Source organism: Miniopterus schreibersii, assembly GCF_964146895.1.
Source record: "Miniopterus schreibersii genome assembly, chromosome: 13".
Classification (NCBI taxonomy): domain Eukaryota; kingdom Metazoa; phylum Chordata; class Mammalia; order Chiroptera; family Miniopteridae; genus Miniopterus; species Miniopterus schreibersii.
In genome coordinates this window covers 28,924,611-28,937,114 of record NC_138113.1, presented here as the reverse complement: position 1 = coordinate 28,937,114, position 12,504 = coordinate 28,924,611, and the positions used below count along the sequence as shown (strand labels likewise).

At 39.9% G+C, this 12,504-nt stretch overlaps 1 protein-coding gene across 3 annotated transcripts in view; it reads right to left on the bottom strand.

Annotated features, from left to right (window-relative positions):
• The window catches only part of EML6 (EMAP like 6), a gene marked incomplete at its 5' end in the record, with an annotated part of 179,068 nt that overhangs the window by 112,146 nt on the left and 54,418 nt on the right, over positions 1 to 12,504 (bottom strand). For all 3 annotated transcript variants that reach the window (XM_081156748.1, XM_081156749.1, XM_081156750.1), the window contains 5 exons: positions 611 to 746; positions 2,273 to 2,458; positions 6,557 to 6,625; positions 9,017 to 9,115; positions 11,662 to 11,821. In XM_081156748.1, the coding sequence (XP_081012874.1) occupies positions 611 to 746; positions 2,273 to 2,458; positions 6,557 to 6,625; positions 9,017 to 9,115; positions 11,662 to 11,821 (650 nt within the window). The remainder of the gene's footprint in view (positions 1 to 610; positions 747 to 2,272; positions 2,459 to 6,556; positions 6,626 to 9,016; positions 9,116 to 11,661; positions 11,822 to 12,504) is intronic.

The window sequence follows — 12,504 nt, the reverse complement described above, 5'->3', positions numbered from 1 at the left end:
GTCACAAAGGAGCAAATAGTGTATAACTTACTTACATCAGGTCCCTGAACTAGGCAAATTCAGAGACAGAAAGTAGAATGGTGGCTGCCTACCAGAAACCCATGCTCTTAACTTCCACTAACATGGTAGCTATTACTTTAAAGCTATTTTTTAAAATGATTTCTTTGTCTTGTTTTTCTATCACTTATTTATTTGTTTACTTATTTTCAGACAAGATCGGGCTTATTCAAGGTGGTATGGCTGTAGACTTGTTTATTTACTTTCAGAGGCTGGGTGCGGTCACATTTAGGGTCACCAACTTGTCCAGAACTTCCCCATTTTTACCAATGCAGGTCCCATTCCCCAGAACACCACTCAGTAGTTTTAGCATTATGTTTATCCTTGCACCAGGACCACTGCCAGTACATACAGATACCTTTGTGTAGATTTTAAAAAAGGGGGCATCCATTTATTTTTAACATACTTTTAATCTTGTATTTGCCATATTTATGTAAACTGTGTCAAGTCCTTTGTGGAATAAGATGGGTACAGAAAAACAAATACAAATACAGAACTTCACGCTGAGTTCAACACTCTTAGAGTTATGGGTAGGTATTAATACATGTATTACCTTTATATCCTTGTTCTGTCTCCCTGAGATCAATTTTGGTTATTGGCTTGAAATCAGTATCCCATAATCGTATACACCCGTCACGTCCACCGGTGGCAAAGCCTTCGTCACAGGCATACATGCTAAAGATCCCAGCCTGTTAATTAAGGCACATAATACTCAATGCTGCCATCATTCTAAATGCCATCGTGGCTGGGTCTTGATGATTAAAAATAAAAACAAAAATAAAAACAAATCCCTTGTTCTCTATTAAAATCCAGACAATAAAACAAGCAGCCATTTATAGTATCCTTTATTTTAGCTAGATTAAAAATTAATCATAGGAACCACCAGAGCAAACTAGTTCAAGAGCTCCTTTGCCATTACTAAACTGGTGACAGGTTGTAAAAAAACTGTTCAGAATTCCTTGGTTAAAGCAAACAAGTGATCGTTACAAAGAAAAGATGCAACAGTGGAGGGGTTTAACATAAATTGCTGCCCAAATAATCAAGTAAAGATACGCGGCCTGGGAACATAAACATTTCTACAGGTATGAACGCATCTCAATGAGCTCGAGAAGGCACCACCTGAGCCTAACTGAAAACATAAATTACAGTGGTATTAGCTTAAACGTCACTGAAGATGCTTTTTCACATCTGAAATAGTTTCATAATTTAAAGATGTTTCTCTACAGGAAAATATTTTATTTGCTCTGTTTGAAAGTGTTACAGGTAAGGAATGTTGACGTCAGATCCAGAGTAAAGAGAAATTAGGTTACTAAGGCGGCTCTTTTATGAATGAGGACAACTACTGACCTCTCCATTGTTTAAAAAGCTGTTTCACAATAATCAAAGCCAAGAAAATTGGTCTTGACCATATAAAACAATAAAAGATCTAACATTTCATAGCTCTTTGCTAAGAGTTGTTTAGACTTTTCTTCCTATTATAAGTAATAGGGGATCAATTTGGAGGCCATACGGAAAGGGCCATCAAGTCTCTATAACATTTTACCGCATTTCCACTTACTACAATAGGCCTTACCATTGGCATCATCTCCATTTTATTATCTGTAGACACAGCAATGCAACGATTTTAATATGTGTCAAAATCGAGCAGAATGGTTGGAAGCAATCTGCCCTGTTCCTGCAGAGCAGACCATCAACACAGAGTGTGTCAGTGGTTGTCGTGTGCATTTTAAGAGCTTGTGATGTGGAACTGGATGCGAGGGAAATCTACCCTACTAATCAATGGAAAAACAGTTGTCTCCACCGTTGCTAATCAAGGTGCGGGCCACAGGTCAGCAGCAGCGACATCATCCCAGACCCACCGAGTCAGGATCTGCACGTCAGCACGACCTCCAGGAGATCTGCAGGCGCAGTAAAGTCTGACCAGTGCTGGTGGGTAAGAAACTGATGATGAAATGGTTCTAGTCTTCTGTGGAGCTACTGTCGCTGACTAACGACACTGCTCAGCCAACCAGTGACTGAGGTGAAGGCTAATTAAACTATGATGCTTTTGAAATATTTCTTTTAGGAAAACAAAAAAAATTGGGAAATCTTTCAGGCATGTTTAGAAAGTGTTCAGCAGAGGTGGCCGATCCTAAAGCAATGGGGGGAAAAATAGAGATTTGGGACCTTAACTTATTAAATAAATCACACGAAATTTCCACATGGGGGTACTTACACTATGTGCTCCTTGGATGGTGCGGACTAAATTGAGCCCTTTCCAGACATAGATGTCCCCATTTAGAGCACCAGAGTAGGTGATGTCTTCTTTGGCACACGCAAGGCAAAGGATGGTCTGAAGATCCCCTGTTTTGCCAAATATCCCTCTTTTTGCAGTCAGGGCATTTCCACATAGTGTCCAAAACTAGAAAGTAAGTGATAAAATAAATAGATCCCAAAATAGAATATTCCAGTGTATCTCATTATTAGTGTTTATTTGCTTATGTTTCAATACAAGTTACATAATTTGCTGTGGATGAACTAGGGACACACAATTTGTTTTGCTGTGGCAGCAGAGAATTGCAAAGCATTTCAGCCAACTAGCAGCATGAAAAAAACTCAGAATGTTCAAAGTTCCAAAATTCCAAGACTTTGCTAACTATTAAATGGTAATTTAATACAAAATGTCACTGTTCCCAGAGTTGGAATAAAGTGGGTGAATCATCATGTTTTTGTTTGATGTCTTGTCAAATTACACAACTAGTACAGGTTCATTGTAGAGAAGTTTAGAAATACAGAAAAGATAGAGAGGAAAACTGAAAATATCCACAACCTCCTGCTAACACACGGAAATATCTTCTAGGCATTTTTTTGGTATGTATAAATATATTTGGAAACAAGTTCTTTCTAACTAAAAATGTTATAAATCTTCACTGTAAAAATGTTACTTAGAAATATGTTTTTAAATATAAGCTGTATTTCCATAGAGCCAAATAAATGACTAGGCATTTCAGTTTTAGTGGTATAATTTATCATGTGGAAACCATAAGCACAAAGCTTGAGCTACTTTATAGAAGGCAGCAGGGAGAGCCCCATGGTTATATAGAAATTAAATATTTTGCTTTGACATAGTTTTTAAAAAATATATGAAATGGTATAACTTTAGTGCCATATATATAGTCCCTTGCAGCTTATAGTGGCTCTTTACATATGTCTAGTTATTTAATCTTCCTAATACCCTTGAGAAGAGACTAAGACATATATTATTATCCCAAAAATAAGGGTTCAAGGGGGGTTATACATGACAAAATATTGAAATCCTGATCTTTGCCTTGAGAACTTTAAATCTAATGAAGATACATATAAAACAAGAGATCATTTTAAGACAGCATATTCAGAATACATACAAGTGGCAAGAGATTTCAGAGAGAGAGCAAGTTGAATTAATTGGGATGAGCAGGAGTAGGATATGGATGGGTGGTGAGGAAGGCATTGCACTGGGGTTCAGGAGAGCAGAATTAGGCAAATCTAGGTGACAGGAAATGTGTGAGGAAAAACCAGTGACAAACCTAATATTTTTGTGCCTGCAGGAGAGGAAACAATGGTGATCCTCTCAGAGCAGTTGGGCGTCAAAAGAAGCAGTTCTGGGATGGTTGTGCCACCAGGAAGGCTGGGACTCAGCCAGCTGTGGAGGAGGTGGCCCTCGGGGAGGAAGAGAGACAGGTGTGCAACCCTTTGGGACAATACACGATTCTTCTCTCATTAAAGAGGAAAGTGTCAACTCGGGTGATTCATTTCTTTGGGTATTGTTTTTATGAAAAGGCACGAAAGTACACATGGAAGGAATAAAAGGATCTGGGAGGAGATAGGTATAAGCTTTGATACAATATTTAACATTTAAGTATTAACTTTGAACCTGAACAACCTATTAGACATAACTACGTACCACATGTGAAAGAACTTGCTGTTCGTGGCAGACACTTTTTTCCCCTCACTATGTCTCCCCAGGCGTGAAGATGAAAAGGAGAATATTTATTTTGTAATTATTGTCCCTGTAACTTGGGGTGTGTACCTCTGGTCTGAGTTACTGAAATATTTCTAGATGGACAACTACAAAAAATAGAGACCATTATCCTCAGACACAAAGGGTTTCTGATAAAAATTACCCAGTCAGATGGTATCATGTAGACATAAAACATTCCAAATAGTCAAATGATTCTCTAAAGAGGCACAGATAAATGTAATGCCAGGACAGGTATGAGATTTACTCCGGAAAATGGCAAATCTTTGACACGATCTCTGCTTGAGAATATTTTCCTGTTTGGAAAATAGTGACAGTTTCGGGTAGCAACACATCATTAAATCCACATCAGAGGAAGAGTCGTTGTCTCTCTTCTCCAGTCTCCACTCACTGACTGAAAAGCAAATTTCTTTGGAACTGGAAGTCACCTTGGAGTTCACCTGGCCCAGGTAATCTCCAAGGTCCTTCCGCCTGTGGCTAGAGGCTGGAGGAGCAGCGATGCCCACAAACCCGACAAGCTCATGTGCTGTGAAACCAGCCAAGCAGACAGTGCTCAACTGTCACTGTTTTTCCAGCGCGCATTTCAGATCACTGTAATTTGCCTGTTTGGAAAACCAGAAAGAGTTTCATCCTGGCTACAAACATTTCACATAAAAATACTTTCGTGGAGTGCATAAAGATTTTGCGTTCACCTTGTGGCTGGAATCATTCATTTGCTATTGGGCGGCTGTGGGGGAAGGAGTGGGGATCCTAGAATTAGGTGGAGAAAATACAGGTAGTGAAAATAATTTGTGGAAGCCTGTTGAAATGTGATGTGAATTTCTTCCTAAACAAATTAATAAAGAATGGCTGAGTGGGCATTTGCAAATTCTTCCATTTGAGGTAAAAAAAAAAAAAATGCTTGTTTTTGCTTAGGAAAAAAACGCCTAAATCTGATGAAACACAATTAACAAATCTAACGGGATAAGCAGCTCTGTGTTTTCAAATGAGGTTCCAGAGTTTTACCCTTCTCTGCTTTTAGATTTAACTGATTAAAAGTTACAGTTAACCAAGGGTACAAAGAAATGGAGAAGCTAGAGAATTCAATCAATTAAGCAGCTAATCTATTATTTTTAATAGTCTGGTTTGGGGCGGGACAGGAGGTTAAGCCAAGTACGATCATTAAAGAAATAATTTCTCAGTGGAAAGAGCTCTACACAGGGAGCCAGGGACCGGGTTTAAATCTTATCTGTGCCACCACTTTTGTGAGCCCAGGAAATGGGAAAAGAGGTTAACATTACTGCGCCCCCACTGGTTCCGTACACTGTTTAATGCACCAATAAATTCCGGAGGTAGCTGTCCCCTCCCTTTTCCTCCCTAGAAGAATAAACTCAGCCTCAGAGAGATTAAATAGCTTTCCCAGAGTCAAGCAGAGGGAAATAAAACCGACATTCACTGCAACCTCCTAGGCCTTGGCTTCCTCACTGTAGAGTATGCAGGTTGGATGACGGCTCCCGGATCAGGCTCTCAGACTCCCAGGCAGCTCCTCTTGGAATCAGGCTCAGCCTGAGCTCACGTATTTCTGTCCTTGTGGCTCAAAGAACAACTCAGTGCCTTTGCCATATTTTAGACTGATCAGAAACTCATATTGGCAGATCCATATCTTTGACTAATAAAAACTGTTAAGGTAATAAATATTTAATGGCTACAGTGTATTCTGTGGCCCAAATCTTTCCAAATATTGGTTCTCGTGGAAACAAAGTTTTAAAAAGAGGTTCTTAAAAAATTAATAAATAAATAAAAAGAAGTTCTTTGGTGATGAAAAACATTGATAATCTTTGAACATGTTATGGGCCAAGGACCTTCCTGCTCCCAGGTCCCATAATTCCATGGGTGACCAATGCCTCCTATTAACTCCTGACTGAGCCCTCCCCTGGGTCCTGCTGCCTTCCAAGCCCTTCCTACCAAACTCCCTACCCACCAAGGCTCAGCTCAAATAGCATCACCTTCCAGAAACACCATTCCTCTAACCACTTGGATCTCTCCTTTATCCCACAGGATTTCAGTTTTGCCTCTCAGACAGAATGTTCTGTTTTAATCTTTTAATTGCTCAACTTCAAACACATTGAAAATAGGGTCAGTTTTTATTCCTTCACATGGTACAAACTGAACTGTTTATCAAATTTAACGAGTTTTCTGGACTTCCAGGTGGGCTGTGTAAAAACATAAGGAAGGATCCTCCAACTGCTGCTGGAGCAAAAAGTGCCTGTATTTCAGCAAACATATTCTCAGGTTAAAATCAGGTCTTTGCACAAGGATTACAAAATGTTTATGAAGCCCTAAGGTGTCAGTAGGACACCCGATGTTAGCTTCCTTCAAGATCAGAGAAGCAGGAAGGAAGGCTCTAAATTTAAAGGAAAGCAATGCAAAGTCGAGCAGTTTCTCAACACCAAATTATATATAAACACCTAAAATTTCTTTTCATACAAGGTACCAAAAATTTGAAAAAGATAACTACTTTACCTTTATATGTTTTACTCCACAGCTAACCACTCTGTTTGGCTGATATGGATCCCAGGAAATATCAAAAATCTGTTTAGAAAATATTAAAAGTTGCTATGTTGGTCATTTACGGGTTTGCCTTCTTTCAGATACCACCAGTCCCACTGCCAACACCCTACCCTGGCACTTAGGAAGCACTGTTACCTGCACAGACGGGAAAGTGGGGGATGGCTCCAGGGGTGAGTGGGGAATCGCTAACACGTCTCATCACCTCATGTCTACTTACCTCAGGCCTGACTAGAGAGGTAAGAACAAAACGCTGTCAGGTTTAACTTTGTGCAGAGTAAACAAATGGTGATGATGTAGAGTAATTTTTTAATCAAATTTCCTCTAGCTTTCCACAATGCTAATAAAACACTTTTGAGATAGTTTTACAAAATAAAAAGAATTATAAAATGCTTCACTTTAAGTAGGAAAATGTTAAATGGTCAACTACCACTCAGTGTGGCCAACGGTTTCTAGTGACCATGGAAGTTCATATTCCTGAACATACGGGAGAGACATCTATCCAGCACTCACTCGGTCCACCGAAAACAGCTCTTCAGACCACCATTTTAATCTGATCCGAAATACTATTGTATTTTCAGTTTTCCAAGGAACTGAAAACATATTCGCTAATATTATTCCTCGCTCTTTAAGAACAGCTAGCAGGCAGCTTCCAGGCAGTTCTGTTTCTATTTGGGGGACAGGGAAGACTGTCACCCTGTAGGGTCAAGTCACCCATGGCAATTGGAGAATCTGATTTAGTGGGTCTGAAGTTGGGTCTGGGCACCTGCATTTTTAAATAGACCCCAGGAGATTCTGATGCAGGTGGTCCATGGACCATGTTCTGTGAAGCTCTAATAGAAAGAAGAACCAACTGCCAGGGCCAGAGTCTAGACCAGAAAGCACTTAGGCTGCTAACTTCTCATCACATAGGAAGGAGGAGGGACTATCACCTGCAGTCAGGTAGAAAGGAACACTTATGGAGCACAGAAAGAGCACTGAAGAAAGAGTACTTGGTCCAAGTACTGATTAGGTCCAAGTTCCCATTTTAGCTATGCAAGCTCAGGCAAGTCTTAGCACCTCTAACCTTAACCTCATCTTCTCTAAAAGGAATGACACCTCAGTTTTGCTATGAGGTCAATTAAGATAAGGTATGTATGATCATTTTGCAGGCTACAAAGCACTCATTATACCAATGAGCTCTGGGGATTAAGTATTTTGGCCACTAAAATAATCTTGAAGATATGTGTTTGCCCATAAGCAGTCAATATTGTCATTCATGTTAGCATCAGTAATAAAGAACAAAACTGGGTTTGATACAAATTCTGGGGTCTGGGAGGACAATGTTCTAAAAGAACAGTGTTTCATTAAAACATTCTAGGCTGTTAAAACTACAGAGTTCTCACTAGAGTAGCATTGCACTTCTTACAATCTATTCCTAACTGGAAAGTGTACAATACAGTAACAAAGCAACAGGAAATTCATGTATTGACACAATCCAATTCAATTTACTTTATAAGATACAATGGGATCACAGCATAAACAGAAGCAGTAACATCCAAAATGTAAGTATCGCAAATATTTTCAACCTGTTCATTAAGTTAATACCAATTAAATACCAATAAGTTAATACCAACACCTGGGGGTACAAGCATCACTATGTTGTAACATCACCTTAAGAGTATTTTAATGTGTCACCAGGGCTGGGAACCACTAGGCCAAGGGATGCCATGCTTCTTCCAACACTCAAGTTCCATGCTGGTCACTGCTGGACCTTCTGAGAACTTAATCCTTGAATACAATTTGCCCAAATGTGTGACAATAACTATTGGGTTCCCTTAATACCACAATTCTCCATAGATGACTATACTATTCATATAAATAATATTTTTAGAGTTCACACAAAGCAAGAGACAGCGAATTTAATATTTAATTAAGGCCTCATTCTGCATGGGCACATAATTGGGCAGAAATACAAAACAACTAGGAATCAACGTAAGACAATCATGCAAATTCATTAATTTTTTTTCAAATTCATTATTTTTTAGTTAGAAAATCAAGACAGTAAAGCAGCCAAATTATTTTAATTATGCAAGTGAATTATTTTGTGAATAATTTCTAACAACTATTTCCATTTCTAAATGAATACATCTAAACTTTGCATATAATTTCAAATTCAATTCTATATTAATTTTATGAGGAAACTATGAAAAGCAGTAACAACTTAAATAAAGCATCTGATCATCAAAAGAGATGCCAACATAGCTATTAACCCTAAATTAATTTTTAAAAACAGTAAGTTTTTAAGGTGAATATGTAGGGAAAATATACACGAGGAAAATTTACTTTAAAAGTATTACAAACTTTGAGACGCTCTAGCACAACTCCCCCACAGTTATGCAACCTACATGGCTTGATCCAAAACGGTCTTCTTACCCGGTCGGAGTGGCCCGTGGCTGAGGCCAGAAGTTTTCCCTTCCTCCAGTCCCAAATGCAGACCGTGTTTTTGGCATCCAACCCCACAGAGGCTAAACGCTGAGAATCAGAACAATAATTTAGTACCTAAAAATGATGGCAAGATTTCCCATCATCCATGCCTTCTTTCAACAAATGGCTACTAATTACCTACTTTGGAGTCAAGCTTTGAGCTTCTTAGGGGAAAAAAATCATTTCTCAAGATCCATCTTAAATCCAAAGCATATACTGAAATTTCAAAAACCTATCAGTTGCAACCCATTTGTCATTCTTAAACATAGGAAATACATGTGCACAAATCTCATGAATCGCTGATTAATCAGTGGAGATCATAGGAACAGAACTTGAAGGCAGGGTTTAAATCTAATTTTTAAATTTAAGATCTTAATGTGAGATTTAAGAGAGCCTAGGATTTTATAGTCTGAAAGCCTCAATAAACTGCTAGAATTAAACGGTTTGGCAAACACATGGAGGAGAAATCCCAGAAATAAATATTATTTTCATTCTTCTTAATTTCCATGATTTCACAAACATCTCAAGTGACTAAAAAAAGCATAGTTTTAGTAAAAGTAAACTGGCACTCCATCACCCAGTCCAGATTCTTTGGGTTCATAACAGAATTTGTCCTCAAAGGGAAAGGAAAATTTAACATGTATATACACAGCTTCAAAAGTATCCAAACACATATTAGGAACACCAAAATCAGAGGTCCTAGCAGGGACAACTGCTAAGGAAAACAGCACTTGTGTAACAGATGGAGGTCTGGACTGGAAGTAAGTAGATTTGGCTTCTCTTTTGACTTTGTGGGTAGCTAGACATAAGACCACAACAAATTAATTAACCTCCTTAAATCTCAGCTTTCCCATCTGTACAATGAATGTAAAATATTTGTTCTATTTACATAGTAGGACTTTCGTGTCGATCAGGGAAATAATTGTAAGTCAAAGGGTTTTAAAAATATAGTATTACCCAAGTATAAGAGTACCTGAGCTTATGTATTTCATCAAGTATGTTTGTGTGTGTAAGTGTGCATGTGGATGGAATGACAGACAGCCACATACGACTAAATGTACACCTGTTATTATGTGGAGATTATTCAGGTTTCTTCACTACAGATAGCTTCCATTAGGAATATTTAGAATTAAAAATACATAGTTGGAGGTTTTAAAGTGTGCCCTTCAGAAAGGAGGCCTTTGCTGTAATTTTTAATTAAGTGTTCCAGCAACGGAAATGATTTTAAGACATCGTTGTATTTTTATCCATATAAGAAAATTCAAAGTGGGTGAATTCCATTCAGCTTATTCTTTTTCATTTTTTTTTTAAATAGAAAAAGCAGTTAATATAAAGAGAGACACTAAAGCAAAGCCCACATTTCTTGGTGGAGAAAAAGCCAGAAGGCATCTATTTTGTTCATTTGTAGTGACAGACCCCACAGCTACCTGAGGAGCATTTATATTGCCTTTTGTGGCTTGAGAGGCGATGGCCATTTGTCATTTTCGAAATGTCACTCAGTTTGGGTGGACTCTGTCCAGGGGGTGGGGCGGGCCTGAGGCCTGGCGGGCGGCGGGCTCACTCTGCCCGCTGACAGCGAGTGGGCCCAGCGCCCCTGCAGCGGGAGCCACGGCTGCCGGTGACCCCCGGGCCCGGACATTCCCTCGGGACGCTTCAGAACAGCGGCTTTCGCCAGGTGGGCCCAAGAAGGTTTAAGACGAGCAACACCTGGCTGTTTAGTCAGGGGCACTGGCCTCTTCCCCTTCGACTGTCAAGTAAAAACACAGGACAGCCGTCCAGCGCGAATGAATCAAAATGACCCTTTTATTGCTAGATCGGCCAAACAATCCATTTGTTGGCGCGCTGCAGAATTTCAGTAATTAGTTTCTGTGTGCCTGAGATGAAACAGGCTGGAATCACTGCGTTAGAGCAGATTTTGACGAAGGGTGTTTGCTGGAAAACCAAAAGCAAAAGCCAATGGGAGAAGGTGCGGGAGGCCAGGTCGGGCGCACTCTGCACCCGCCGGGGCCTGCGGGAGCCGCTCGCCAGCTCCCTTCCCTTGGACGCGGGCGCGCAGAGGGGCACAGGCCTGTCCCCGCCACGCCGAGGACATTACAGAGCAGTGAAATCACTAAGAAATACGATGGCCCAGGGACTGCTTGAATTGAGGGCAAGTGGGTAGGAAGAAGTCGTCAGAAGTGACCTCAGGGGAAAGAGTCGAGGGGAATCTTCTCAGTGAATTATCAGGAGATGAGTGGCCTGACAGCAAGGGGAACCAAGGCGATGCTCAGGGTTTGTGGTGGAAGCTAACGATGGAAGACAAAGTGGAAGTGCTGAGTCAGGACGGGCCGGCCTGAGCAGCCTGAGCCCATGGCTTCCTTTATGGAGGCTTTTCAACCAGATGGTGAGACTGGGGAACCAAAATGGGCTTCTTCAGAGCTGGGTGTCAGGGCCACAAGCTTGGAAAAGGGTCAGACAGACGAAGACTCTAAGAGGCCGCCGAGGGAGACAGCAAGGGCTGGTAGACTTTCTAAGCCTATAGGCTACACGTGTTATAATTCTAAGTGACTTCTAAGCAAATATTAAAGGAAATGAAAATAGAAAAAGATCCATACCTGTCCATCTGAGTCGAAAGCCAGGCAGGCAACTCCATGTGTATGGACATCTTTAAGAATAGACACTGTCTGGACATTATAGGAATCCCATATACACACATATGGCTCCTTCCCAACTTGGCCAGTTGCAACAAGAGTTTTATCTGGGTGTAAGGCAAGGCTGAAAAAGAAAAAGGTCTCTTTTCACAGCCTCCTACTGAACACAGTTAAGAAAACAACTGATCATCTTTTATCCACATTTGTTCTCATTTTCACCATCTAACAAGAAAAAGCTGAACTGCTCCCCTCCCCCAAGTAATTAATTACCCAATTGGTCTAAATATAAATGTTCAACTTTGGCAAAGAGGGGCTTAGCACAATTTAACAATAATTTCATCTGATTTTACCCACTTGATTACCTTGAAAATGAGACACTATTATAATTCTATGATTAGAAAATCTTCTACTTGTCTTTCTCTGACTGGCTTATTTCACTTAGCATAATGTTCTCCAAGACAAGCACCATATGATTTCACTCATATGTGGAATCTAATGAACAAAATGAACTAACAAGCAAAATAGAGACAGAGCGCAGGCTGACAGCTGTCAGGACGGGGTGGCTGGGTTGGGGGAGTGGAGGGATTGAGCAAAAAAGAAAAAAGAAAAAACTCATGGACAATAAATAAGTAAATAAAATTTTGGGGGGGAAAATCTTCTATATGTTTCTAAAACTGTTCTATGTCATGATATTTACTTACTGATTTTTGAAGATATTATTCAGCTTTCCGATTAGCTTTTGACTTTAATTTAGGGGAAATGCTGTTGCTAGGAGAAAGTGCACTTCTCAGAATTAATGAAACCTGC